We start from the raw sequence: 14789 nt of genomic DNA on the forward strand, positions 1-14789 counted from the left end.
ATGTTTTCTTTTTGGAAAGGAAAGGGGCTTCCCTTCTGCTCAGTGCCAACACATCCAATCTCCTCTCCTCCCACTCCCTGCCCCTTCCCTGGGTCAGTGTTGGACTACAACCTGGGAGATCAGGGTTCGAATCCCCACACAGCCATGAAGCTGACTGGGTGACCTTGGGCTGGTCACTGCCTCTCAGCCTCAGAGGCAGGCAATGGTGAAACCACCTCTGAATACCTTTTACCATTAAAACCCTATTCAAAGGGTCGCCATAGGTGGGGATTGACTTGAAGGCAGTCCATTTCCATTTTCAAACATGATTGCATAGAAATAAATCCCACTGAACTCAAAAAGTATGCAAATGATCAAACCACTCCCATCTCCTCCCTCCTATCCCCTCCCTCTTGCCCCTTCCCTCCCTTTCCTTTGCCCCTCCCATCCCCATCCCCTTCCAATCCCCTCCTCCCCCTCCCCTTCCTCCTCCCCATGGTCAGTTTTACCTATCTTAAGCATGATTGTACAGAAGTGAATACCATTGAACTCTAAGCATGGAAATGATCGAAACTGCCCTCCCCTCCCCCTTCTTTTGCCCCCCTCCAATACATTCCTTCCCCTTCCCACTCCCACTCCCACTCCCCCATGGTCAGCTTTTCCTATCCTAACCAAGATTGCATAGGAGTATATCCCATTGAACTCAGTAAGCATGCAAATGATCAGACCAGCTTTTCCCCTCCTTCCCCTCTCCCTTCCTCCTCCCCTCTTCCTTCTTCCTCCTCCCCTGCCCACTCCAGCTCTCCCTTCCTCCCCCCTCCCGGTCAGTTTTACCTATTCTAAGCATGATTGCACGGGAGTAAATTCAATAAACATGCAAATGATCAAACCTGTCCTTCTGTACCCCTCTCCCTCCTGCCTGCTCCTATCCCAGTCCTCCCCTCTGCATTTCCTCCCCCCCTCCCTCCTCCTCCTCCTCCTCCTCCTCCCCATCCTCTGTGGTAAGTTTCACCTATCCTAAGCATGACTGCAGGGGAGCAAATCCCATTGAACTCAATAAGCATGCAAATGATCAATCCATTCTCAGCAAACTTGGACAGGATCCCATTTCTTAATTCCCGGATTAAAAAGCAGGGAAATTCACTCACAGGCAAAAAACCTTGCAGTTTAAGAATGTACCTATAGCCCACAGCTATTTCTATCAAACTTTAAAAAGCAGGGAAATTGCGCAGCTATAGTGAATGCACCAGGGCAGCAGGAGACCTGACCTCCTCTCTGAGATATTGGACTGCCCTACAAATTGGTCAAAATGCAAACACAATCTGGGTTGGTCTTTCACAGTCCAATCCACTTCCTGTGTAGCTTGGAAGAATATGGTAACATGTGCCTCTGAGCATATGGTGAGTGGTGGCAATACCTGCAATCAGCCCAAATAATAGAAAGAAGACATGTGCTGTGCTGATCTTGTTTTAGCAGGGAGGAAGCAACATTATTAAGACAGTTGATATAGTTGAGATGGCCACTTTGAATATGTCTGATTTCCTTTGCAATTTTAGTGAAGTTTCCTATAGCAAATCATTTTCTTTTGTTTCTATTTCTGTGAATATGTGAAGTACAGCAACTCTTTGCAAAATTTAGACTAAAAAAACTCCAAACATAATTGTGGAATAATGGCACTAACCTGCAGAATAGTCTCCAGTCGACCTCAGAAGTGTCTCAATTTGCACAAGATAAAACAGTGGTAGGTGAAATATATTCTAGCAAAATGCTAGGTGTGCTCTATGTTTTTAATTGACTGTGCCCACCTTGCCTTAAATGAAATGGTTTAAACATAGCAGGCTGAAAACATGCATCCTCTTTTTTCCAACAGCTAGAGTCATTGCAACATAGTGTAATCAGTCTGATTTTACATCAAACTGCAGTTTCAGATTCCACTGTTAATGCACCCAAAATAGAAATAGAACATAGCCTCCAATTTGAAACACAAAAGGCTGTCTTCACCATCATATGACACTGACCAATAAAAAGGCTTTGAAATTAATAAAAATAAATTTGACACAGATTTCTGGGATGAATGAGTGAAATAAAATCTTCTAGTTTAGATTCTCTGTAGAAACATTAGTAACACGGGAAAGAAGTAAAGTAAGAAGAACACCAACAAACATACAAAAATATAATTCTCTATCTTTGGAGATGGCAGGTGTTGCCACCACTCACCACATGCTCAGAGGCACGTTACCAAATTCTTCCAAGCTACACAGGAAGTGGATCGGACTGTGAAAGACCAACCGAAATGGTGTTTGCATTTTGACAAATTTGTAGGGCAGTCCAATATCTCAGAGAGGAGGTCAGGTCTCCTGCTCCCCTGGTGCATTCAATAGCTGCCCAATTTCCCTGCTTTTTAAAGTTTGATAGAAATAGCGGTGGGCTATAGGTACATTCTTAAACCGCAAGGTTTTTTGCCTATGAGTGAATATTCAACTAAGTCCTACTAAGAATGGGCCCGCTGAAATAACTAACCTAGGTTAGTCATATCCATTAACTTCAACAGGTCCAACTCTGAATAGAACTAGTACTGAATACCATCCAAAGTGGTTCACCAAAGTTCACATTTGCCTTCAGGAAAAATAACGCAAGGGTGGCCTGTTCCAGCAGGCTTTTTTTATTGAAAGGGACCTAAGGTATGTTTACTGCTGATATTGCTGTGATTTTGTTAATGCTAATCTATGGCTGCTGCTTTGCTGATATTAGTAATGAGCTTTTATATTTTTATTCTTAGTTATATGTTTTCCTGAAATTTATCGGGGAAGGCATTTAAAGAAGTAGTCAAAATATAGATTGTTACCTTGAAAGTTGCGAATGCATCTGAAGCAATGTCAAATGTTGACATTTCCACATATCTGAAGAAGTCATAAAACTGCTCTGACCACAAGATTATTTTTGCCAGTGGTTCATGTCTGATGCACTCTCTTAACATAATTCCACAATTCAGAGCAATTTCTGGAGATTCATATCTGTAACGTGAGAAATTAACATAAACACCTCAGAGAAAAAATATGCTACAGCAAAATATAAGATACACACTGACCTCCTGTAAAACAGTTTTAGCAATTATATATTTATTAGTACAATTCCATAATTCCAATTGTTTAACGTTTTCAATGCTTACTCTTCAACAGAAACATTGATGCTTTCTAATCTCGACCAGTGACCTAGGAATGGACATCTATGCTTTCAAAGCACTTTTACAGTTCACCTATCTACAGCTACACTGATCAACTTGGTATTAGTCTTATAGTCAATATTGTGCACCAGTTCAATTTTTTCACAAGTTGTTTGGCCATTAGGAATAATTTTCTCATATAGCAGAATTGCTACTTCTGGAGTTTAAACAATGTGGCCAGGATCCATCCAGAAGATCCCATGGAGCAGCGTGAAGAGATATAGCAACAAGTGAAAAATGCCAATCTCCTTTTCCCCCTTTGCATGCACAGAAGCACTTTCCATTTGCACACCATTCTTAGAGTTAGATCTTGACCTATGAAAACAGCAATTTCTAGATGCAAGATTAATATTCTGCTCTGACAATGGCTTATACTTTAATACACTTGAAGTGATTGATTCAGCAATGTTCACTTAGCACTAAACAAATACTGAATCTCTCCACCTTCTACGTTTGTAGATTATATTGTCAAAACATTGTTAAAGATTCTATGCTGTGGTGCTGGTGGCAGGAAGTGGAGAAACAGGCAAGAAAGGATGCCACACAAACCCAGTCTGGGAGATAGTTCCAAAGCCTGACTGTCCAGAGAAGGCCTTTCTGATGCTAGGGGCATTTGGAGCAAAGTGCATTGGTATGAGAGAAGATGGTTCTTCAGATACTCTTGCCCAAGCCAATTCTCCCTCTCAATCAGGTTCATAACCTGAAACGCTGTTGGCTCTACTGAAGTGCATACAAAGTCTCTGGAATACTTTTTACCAGCTTCATATGATTAGACAGCTGTGTCCCTTTTGTCATTCAGACTTAGTGACCCCATTCACCTTTAAAATCCACTGAACAGAGAGCTGGATTTAACTGTTTAGAAGTTGCAAACAAAGCTGAATATGTGTAGCTTCAAACCTTCCTCATGGAGATAGAGTATCAGGAGCGTTTACACTGGTACACTAGAATCTGCGAAGGGTTCTTACCATATCTGTGTCATGCTCAAAGTGCTGGCTTGACTAATAAAGCCCCAATTGGCTTCAACTTAAACATACTCAGACTGCATCTAACCTGTTTAAGTGACCTTAACATTTAGTAGGATTTTAATGTACTGTTTTCTATACCAATCCACTTGGATGGTCCCAGTAAGAGTTTTAAGGAATGGACTGGTCAGGAAATATGGCATGAATTGTGGTGTGTCTAATATTTTACGACTGTCTATCCTCCTTGTTAAAAAAACCCTCTGCATCTCATGCACATGCAAAAATAAGCACACATTAAAGTGTGCCACACTACTTTCCCTAAGAACTGGTTGGTGAGAGAAAGGAAGAGAGAGCTATACTAAACATATAGCCTAAAAACTAAGAACTTCATCAAGATAGAAAATATGGAAGAAAAATAACTGGCTTTTGTTGTGTGAAAGGCTTTCAAAAGTGTTTTTAGATTGACAAGCTCCTGTATTTTGTGACTTCTCACGTCACTTAAATATTACAGAGATTTTTTGGGCAAAAGGAAGAGACGTCATTTCCTCTAAGTGTAGAGGAAAACAATCTCAAATATCCCTTTGTTTCGAACATCAACATTTACACTACACATTAATTTGGCTTAAAGTGTCACATTTGTTTCATTGTGAAAATGTTGAAAAAAATAAAGCATGATGCTCAGATGGAACAATGCAGACAATATAAGAAGAGGAAGCAGCAATCTGGCAGGGAGTGCACACAATGAATTGGTCTTTGTTTGGGCAAGCTGGAATCAATGGTATATCGTGGCTACAAGGATATGAATCAGTTATGAAAAGCCAGTGGGGGCATTGTGGCACATGACTTCAGTGTGAATATTGCTCTGGACAAAAGGCAAATGGTCAAATGTGTAAGGGTCAGTTTACAGAGTCAGATAACTCTGTATGAAGAATGACTGCAGAACTGAGGACTGAGAATCCACATGAAAACTTTAGTATGAACATTTCTATATAAAAAGGCTCTGGTTTTTATCTAATGTAGTGCTAAGTAACTTGTTCCATGAGTGCAAGGACGTATGCTTGCGCAGCAGAACTCCCCCACACACACACCATAAATCTGTTCTGGGGTTCCCCCAACTCTCAGGAGGGTGTGGGATGTGTGCAGGTGAGAGAGAGTGGGAAAGTTCTGTTACACAAGTGTAAATCCTTGTACTAATGGAACAAATGTACTAGATACATGCAAGCAACTGCAGCTGTCTGTGTGTACAGCATGGTTGATCTCCAATCTTAGGTGTGTATCTGACTGAAAAGAGCCAGAGAAACTGAGTGTGGGAATTGGTCTTAAGTTGGAAGTATAGCAGTTTAAATTTGTTTCTATAACATACTATACGCACCCTTTTAACAGCATGAACAGGATATTTTGCTGAGTGCAGATGTATTCAACTGTGGGAGTTCTTGTACCAATTTGCCTCCTCAGAATATTGTTGAATATCTGAGCCACATCCTTTTTACCCTGCCAAAAACACAAGCCATAGAGCAGATAACATCAGTGGTGTATATAAAAAGCAATAACATTAAGAGCCCATAATTTCATGCCCTTAAAGCAGCAAATTGAGTTGTCTAAGTAGAAGGACTTACACTTACCATCACCCAAGAGCTCTCAAAGCATTTGCTATTGTGACAAACATATATCAGTTTTTTTACTAGCTAACTAATTATGTCATTTCAGGCATCAGGATTTTATTATCCTGCAGCTATAGGTATCCCTGGTTGCTGCTGAGAATCCCCCTTATCCAGTCATGATTCACATACATTAAGAAGGGAACAAAACCACCATATCCCAAGTTTCCATGCCATGTGAAATTTCACTTGCTCTGTGTTGCAGTCTATAAGGAAAACTTCATGTTCTGAGTTGACTATTAGGAATATCAAAATGGAACAATATTCTGCTCTCCTCTTTCTTCAGCACAAGTTGTACTATTCATGTTCATAAGTTCTCCTTTCTTTATATAGATTTTCTCAAAACAGTTTGTTTGCTTGAAATGTGTTGATTATATTATTGCAAGTAGTAAGAAAATAAAGGAAGATCATGTTGTTGAGAGTTGTAGGTTTCTTTGCTAATTCAAGGTCCCTTTAAACCAGGGGCAGCCAATGTGGCACCCTCCAAATGTTGTTGGACTACAACTCCTATCAGACACAGCCAGCATGACCAATGGTCAGGGATAATGGGAGCTGTATTTCAATGTCTGGAGAATACCATGTTGGCTATCCCTGCTTTTAACATTAGCTGGCTATGTGGGAACTATTTTGCTATAAGCAGTTCCCATGCAGCTGGGGTAACATCAAAGTGCCCCAATAACCTAGGTATCAGAGGTGTTGACAACATGGAAATAGACCCATATCATTAGCACCTGCATGTAAACATTATCAACACCAAATGGATGCTGTTAATAGAAAACTGTTGCAATACCCCCCAACCTGTCTGAGTAGTTGGATGTTGAACTGCTGACAGAATAGAACTGCTGACTGAATATAAATGCTAAGATTTACAACACAAATTGTTTTCTCAATTCTAATTCCATTGAAAGCTGGTCCAAAGCACCACCAGAGCTCTTTGTTTGTGTAGTGAGTAGGGCAGTGTTTCTGGAAACTGCCCCACCCAAACTCCATGTATCACAACAATCAAACACCATTCAGCCAACTATGCCTAGGGTCCCATTATTCTCTCCGGACTTGCCATTAGTAACAGTATTGCCTTGTTAGTCTCATAATGAACTTGGTGATGGTTCATAGTAATACACAATTACATTACTGTTGAACTATTAATCATTTCCAAGTGATGTAACTTTGTCACTCTGATGATAAGCACAAGTACTGCACTGGCAGAGGTGAAGACTAAAAGTTACTAGTACTGACCTAAGCAGCAGAAGGCGCTTAAGCAAACAGTTTTCAGAAGAACCCAAGAAAAATCACTCCAGTTGAAGTACTGCCTATGGGCATTTTTGTTTTCAAGACATTTTGTTATCCATATACCACACTCTGAAGACTTGTCTGCCCATACAACATTGTACATCCATTGAAGAACAGTAAAGGTACACCGCAAACCTAGAACAGCTACCATACCTTCCATAAACAAACAATACCTCTGGAAATTAAAACACATGCATGTGCATGCACCCCCCCCATGTGCCTAAAGTAGTCTGCACATGTCAGAAACATCCAACTCAAAACTATCCCAGTAAAACCCAAAAGGTCTATAAAAACAGTCAGGATCCAAAGAACTACCCACTAAAGCTCTGAATTGGTATTTCTCCAACAGCTATTCCCCACGAGGCTCACTGCTCCTGAAACACAGGAATTTCAGACACAGTTTGCAGTATAGTAGGGGGAAAGGTGGTTTGGTATTGAAAGGAAAGGAAACCAATTATGTGCTTCAAGTTCTTTGCCTTTTAGCCTCAAAGCAGAATCTAGTTTGCTACAGGCAACTTACAATACAAGTGAGAAATCTTCTTTCCCACTGATAGAAAACTCATTAGATACTATATAGCTCAGCTCCTTTAATTTACATTCAACTTTTGTTCCAAGAACCTTGGGATGCCTAAAAAAACAGTAATGGAGGAACAAAATGAACATAAAGAAAACTTGTCCATCACTACTATCTTTCCATACACAGAACAGCCTCAGGAAGTATTGGACATGTTCAAGACCAGCTTCAGGTTTTGAGTGCCCTGGGAAACAGGCTTTGCAGGCCCATTCCTTCCACTTCTCCATTTATATAGAATATTTGCATCCCATTTTATAGCCCCAAGAGGCTCTCAAAATGGCTTACAGACTATTTGCACAATACAAATTCAAGCACAATCAGGAACAGAATAAAATGGTGTCTACATGGTACCATAATGATACATTAGCCTTCCTTCATATTGCACTTAAGCCACCACCCACTAGCCAGTACTACATTGTACCTCTGAGGCAAGGGAGTGGGGCTGATCAGCTAGAAGTCGCTCAGTTCATAACAGAGAAAATTGCATTCATGTTGTTGTTGGAGCTTCTACTGCCATCTTCTTTCCCCAGAGGGCAAAATACAGGCTTTTCTCTGAACCAAAAATAGGAAATTTCTCTAAATATGCAAACTTACCATGTTAGACCTGGGTGTGTTTAATGGAACACACCCACTTTAATGGAACCTGTGTGTGCCCTAGAACATGTGTCAGAATTTTAATATAGGAATGCTTGTACCAGAGAGATAGGGGTTTCTCAGTAGGCACATATGGAAAGGGCTCCCTGTGATGTTTCATACTTGTATATAAATGTTTGATGCTATTATATTGTAATATTTATGGTAAGCAATGTGTAGTAGTGTAATTGAGGTAAGTGGTGAGTGTTGGGAGAGAGGAACCAGAAAGTGGAATGTTGGTGTGTGCTAGATAGTGATTGGCTGAGTGACTGAGGGTTGAATGTTTATATCAAGTGCTTGGCAGTTTTGAGTTTAGGTTGGTTAGTTGTGGGCTTAGAGAGTTTAGGGTCGTTTGATTTATTATTTTGGATTTAGTTGGTGTGAGGGTGGCATTTGTGTGTATATCTAGGTGGGTAGGAGTTAGGCAGGGTTCTGACAGTATAAAGAACATTTGATAACCAAAATAAAGAACAAAAGACCTGCATTGTAACCAAATAATCTTGCTCTTTTAAGCACATCTGCTATAAAATAAGTATTGTTTTGTTTCATACAAACATGCCTTATAATTTGGTGACGCTAGAGGTTGGCTTAGATACATTGTATCTATGGTCAGAGCATACCTGAAGGAGAGTTTAATATCAGGTCACAGGAGATGAACTCACAGCTATGAACCTAAAAAGGACCAAATGTCACAGGGGAGTTCAGGCTTTCCTAATACCTGAGCCATATAGCATCAGAGTTGAGGGAATAAAAGGGAATCCCTAATAGCTTTGCTATATTGGGTATTGCAGAGAAGTCAAAATAAAAACAGTGTGTTGCCCCCTCTGCAAACAGACGTTGGTAGGTGAGGGGTGGTGGAGGCACAACTCTCCCTCAGTGGAGACAGTTTGAAAATCACTGGTTTACACAATGTGTTTTAAGAAAGCCACTTGTGTAAAGAGAAACAAGATTTTAGCAGATTTTTATACAATATAATTTTAGCAGAACTTTATACAATGTAATTTTTAGCATTTCCCCATACATTTCACAAGAATCTAGTTAAGACATCACAGCTGTGGATTTGTTAGCTTCCCAATTAATCTGTTTTGAAATGCAACTCCAAGGGGAAAACATCACTCACAACAGTGTTAGGTATGAAAAATCAGCAGAAAAGACCAGAGAGAATTGACATTCCAAAATAAATCTTTCATATCAGGTCCATTTAGAGGACAAGCTACTCTCTGGTACACCAGAAGTTAGAAAAGAAATATATTACTTCTTGGTATACCAGGAGAATCCTTTACTCAATTTAATGTTAGAGTAATATTCAGTGAATCAAAACAACTGAGTTGTCAGCTCATCATGAAAAATTCCTGATCAAAGTACACAACAATAAGCATAGCTAGTGTGCCTTGAGCAAGATCATCACAATCTGGTCACACAGTTCCAAACGTACACATGCACCTGTAGCACCTGCAAGGCTTCTCTAGTAATTTGATTAAAAAAGGGATTAAAAAAAGCATGCACAGACAGCTTCTTCATCCATGGAAGTTACGACAGAAAATTCATTCCCTCCAGGTTATCAGAGTAAATGTTATCTCTCCACAAGAATCTGGAGACATTTGATGAGCTAGCTCTCCCCCGCCCACACACACACGTGCACGCACGCACATGCACACACACACACACCCCAAGCATGTATCATTTTGAATCACCATGAGTGTCAGGGTTCCCAAAGGCATCTGGTGGGCCGCTGTGAGAACAAGATACAGGACTAGATGGGCCTTTTGTCTGATCCAGCAAGGCTATTCTTATGTACTTTTGAATCCTACCCATCACATAGCACATTTCCCCATCCCTAATTTAGGTCAACAACAACCTTTCGTGGGGATAGATCTATAAAACTATGTGGTGGGGAGAGACATGGCACCAAGATGCCAAACCCCACGGCATGCATTAATATCATGACAGATTTTACTTCCCTTTAGATTCTTAAAGGATCCTCTGCGCTTCACCTATGCAGGACACGGTGCCAAGTTATGGTAACAGGTATAGGTATAAAGTGTGCTAAGATAAGGCAGTTCTTTTGGTGTTACAGTCAAGCAATTAAGTTCTGGGAGTGCTAAGTTCTTGCATAATTAATAAACCCAAAATATTTATTCATGAGCCTATATTCTCCCCCCACTGCTTATAATATAGACTAGGAAAGATCACCTTGAAATCTCTTTGGGGGATATGGTTTTCTAAAGGAACATGAACGTACAGCGTAATATTTTCTTACCTCAAAATCAATGAGTTGCAGATCAGCTACTAGGGTGCTAAGAAGACCACTGTTGTATAGCTCCTGAGCAAGCTGGGCCACAGCTTCTGTCTGAGGCTCCTTTTCATTTGTGCCATATAAGATTTCTTTCATGGCAACTAGATTTTTTGAAACTTCTTCGGTAGCCTGAAGAGGGGAAAACAAAATAGCTACAATTCTTTCAGAAGTCCAAACCAAGCTGCTCATTAGTATGTATTTACCACAGCAACATGCAACAGATATTAGACTGAACAAAGTAGGAATGAAGACAATAAAGGTAATTGTTAACTGAAAAAAATACAGCCCCTACTTCTGCCCACCCATTCATAACCACCTCCTGATTATACATTGAAAGAATAAAATTACTCCTAATTTTGTTTTGTGTTGAAATCACATCAGTCTGCATCAGATTGTAAAAGTGCAATACAAAATATTTTTAAATACACATATTTTCAATGGTGTGGTTAAGCCAGATCACAAAAACCTGGCATGGTGATGAAATTTCAGTGCACCACATTTCCGAAACTAGGGAAAGGTGACTATGATAAAGAAGAATTCATATTCTTTGCCTCTCAACCTATGGGAAAACACTGGGATGGTGTAGTTAGTAAAAAAGCCACTTGTCATCTGAGTATGTTCCACAGAAGAACCAAGAGTGCCATACCTTAGCTGAAAGTCAGAGGACGTTGCACACTGATACAAGGTTAGAGAGAAAAGGGAAACAGAATGCTAGCAAAGCCTGTTCTATCACTAAGTAAATATTTACTGCTCCAAGAGCAATTACATATGCCATAAACCAACACAGTGGCAACATAAAAATAAAGCCGAGGTAAACCAAGATGGGAATAGATAAAGATACATAAAAAATGGAAGTCTAGAGTTAGCCTAACACAAAATGTAATGTTGGGGGGGGGAATCCTAATATTACTTCTTGACTCCCACGGTATCTGAAGTAAAATCCTAGTTCACAAATATGAATGTACAGCAGGGCTGGGCCTTTCTCAGGGACACAATCATTTGAACTTATGTTGGAAACTCAACATCAAAGTCATTCTGTGACTGGGAGGAATCTAAAAATGTGACCTACTGCCTAAGGTCTATTGTTTTTCCAGCCTCAGAAGTGAGCCTTCATCCAACAAGCTGCTATCTCCACATTTTGTCTGCAATCAATTTCAGGAAATGACAGATGAATTTTCTCCTCCCCAAGCATCTCTTGAGAATATATAAAAAAAGGGGGTTCCCTTGCAAATATCTAAGGAAACTGAGAGGAATAGGTGAAGCAAGCTCCCCCTCCACAGACCATCCATTTGAGAAGGTAAGGAGGTGTGTGTCAGCAGGAAGGGCTCTCAAGAGAACAGGCCTTTCCAACCTCTCACTAACTGGAATGGCATCATCATCACCACCCCATAGGGAACCATGGAATCTGAGGTGTTCCCTGCTCCTGAAACTGAATCCAGGTGGAAGTGGTAGTCCTGAGGATAAAGAAGGGACTTTAAAGGTCTCTCCTCTTCTAATGAACCTTCCACACTCATTAAAAACTCTCCCTTCTCAAAAGGCAAGGCTTGTTTGTTTGGGAGAGAGGAGACAGTGGGGGGAAATGTCACACTGAGCAAAACCCAAATCTGAAGGGAGCCAATACAAAAATAGGGAGACTTCAATATTGAACTGTCCCAAATTCAAATATCCTCACCGAGATCCTCAGCCATGAGAACCTCAGCCTATCCACAAAGGCAAACAGAAGTTGATCTGACCAACAGATTTCTGATAGCAGAGCAAAGAGGCTGCCAACAAAGAGGAAGTTGCAACTTGCTTTTGAAAAGGTTTAGTGCTCACTTAAATATCCTGTCAGCATTAAATTGGTTAAAAGGATGCAGGATTAATGATCTGATATTTCCTATTGTTTCAACAAGGTCCTTTGGCATAACATGAAAAACAGCTGTTAAAGACATAGCCAGCACAAGATTAAGCAGAAAAAAAGGCCATTTAAGTAACAGTCAAATCAGCAGCACGCCCCCAGCATTCAGCATTCTGTGATAGGACACAAAAAGGTATATGGCAGCATCATACCTTTAAAGCACATTCCAAGACCCCCCCCCAAAGAATCCTGGGAACTGTACTTTACCCCTTCCAGAACTACAATGCCAAGCACCCTTAACTAACTACAGGTCACAAGATTCTTGGGGTGTGTGTGCTCTGAATGTGCTTTAAAGGTATACTGTGTGCACAGCCTTATCACCCAAGATTGGCAGCCAGATGGACCAAGCTCCAAGCAGCCAGAAAGGAAAGGCATAACACCCTTCCCACCATAATTAAAGATCCAGGTGGAACAATAGAGTTATCCTACTGTGAACAGCATAAACAACCAATACTCTAAACCCCTGGCTGAATTTGAATGTCTAATTCCCACAGTGATTTTAGTTCTGGTTCCAGAAGCAAGTGACGGTGGTTTCAAGATAATTTAATTTGCCCACCCCCAAGAGATAAAACAATTAGCAGCCGCTAGGGTAGTAACTTTCATCCAACTGCTTCACAGGGGTGATCTCCACAAAATCAGAGCACCAGGGAATACGTACATTGTAGCAGGAAATGCCATTCATGTTTATACTTGTATGACTATTAACACCAGCCTCTTAATTTCTTGCAATATGTGTGCCTGCCCCACAATAATCTTGCTTATTCATCAACCAGCTTTTGAGGAATATTGAGGGTGCAATAGGTATGTTATTTTGTAGGGCATCACAATTTATTTTTACAAGCACAACCAGCGGTGCTATGTGGGCAACATAATTCTACACATTCTACTGTGCAACCTGAGCCACATTTCCCTATAGATTTGGTGGTATAGAAAAGAACATAATGAGATGCAGAGAAAGTGGTGTTTTACGCTTATAAGCTTCATTGATTGACAGAATGAAAACTTAGCTGTGCATCAACATTGCTGTGTACATATTTTCCTGTAATATTCCATAAAACAGCTATTTAATCAATTGGCCACATTTAAAAGGCTTCTAAAGCAAACAAGTTAAAGTAACAGCCCACAATTAAATGACAGGACTGCAAATTGAGTTGCGATTGCTAAAACAGTAGTTTCTGATGTGCTTTTTTAATTCTGCTTTTAAAAAATGATTTTTCAGCCCATCTACCATGACTGATCACTAATTCATTTAACATTTGCTTAGATTCAAAAGTAACCTTCCCTAGCCTGGCGCCCTCTGGATGTTTTGGACTACCATTACCCCAATAATTGGCTACACTGGCTAGGACTGATGGAGTTGGGAGTCCAACAATGTCTGGAGGGCACTAGGCTGTGGGAAGTCTGATTTATAGGAACATAGGAATATGTACACTAGGAGACAGTGACAATGTACGAGATCCATTGTCATTCCAGCAGACACAACAGGATTTTCTTTCCTTCCTCCACTCTTCCCTGCAGCCCCCCCCACTCCCCAGAGCAAATTTGAGGGGGGGTATTTGGGGCAGCAGGGGAGGAAGGGCAAGTCCCATTTGTGCAAGTAGTCCAAGGTCCCAGAACTAGATATCATCTTTCCAGCTGTAAAATATATCCATACTCAAAACACACACACAAGAAATCATTTTGATGTAAGGGCAAAATTAGTAAAGAGCTAAAATAAACCAAACTTCATTATGTTTTCAAATAATGATTTTCTGCTCCATATATTAAGTTTCCTTAAGGTTCATTTCAAGTGATCAGTGGGTGATCATTTCAGAATACATGTGGAAATTGTTCAAGCTTGTTCCCTATAAAAATAGGTCCAAATTAAACAACAGACTTTGCTCCTTAATGGTGTCTCTGGAAGCAGCCTAGTTTATATTTTGGAACAATTGTAACGGATAAAAATGATAACTGAAGCATCCTTTTCTATTGAATGCCATTGTTTTTTCCCCAGGGTTTGCAAATGTTCCTTTTCCTCCAAATTTGCTTCTCAGTCTTCATGAAATTATACTCCCTCTTAAGTTTGCTTATTTATTTATTACCCCCTCCCCAACCGAAAAACACAGCTATGTTTGATATACTTCCATGGCTGCTGCATCCTGTGGCATACTCCTTCCCAAACTGTCATTTTGGTTCCTTCCTTCCTGCATGCACACACACCCTCGTTCTCTCCACTGATATAACTGGGCTCAAAGTTGTCCATCAGACCTTGACACCCACATAGTAGGAAATGTTAAC

General features: G+C 40.4%; 1 protein-coding gene across 2 annotated transcripts in view; it reads right to left on the reverse strand.

The window, feature by feature from the left end:
* CAB39 (calcium binding protein 39) overlaps positions 1–14789 on the reverse strand; it is a 63847-nt gene that overhangs the window by 14982 nt on the left and 34076 nt on the right. For both annotated transcript variants that reach the window (XM_061636720.1, XM_061636719.1), the window contains exons 3-5: positions 10580–10744; positions 5537–5655; positions 2825–2993 (exon numbers count right to left, since the gene is read on the reverse strand). In XM_061636720.1, coding sequence (XP_061492704.1) covers positions 2825–2993; positions 5537–5655; positions 10580–10744 — 453 coding nt within the window. The remainder of the gene's footprint in view (positions 1–2824; positions 2994–5536; positions 5656–10579; positions 10745–14789) is intronic.

The sequence above is a fragment of the Rhineura floridana genome, chromosome 7, assembly GCF_030035675.1.
Source record: "Rhineura floridana isolate rRhiFlo1 chromosome 7, rRhiFlo1.hap2, whole genome shotgun sequence".
Classification (NCBI taxonomy): Eukaryota; Metazoa; Chordata; class Lepidosauria; order Squamata; family Rhineuridae; genus Rhineura; species Rhineura floridana.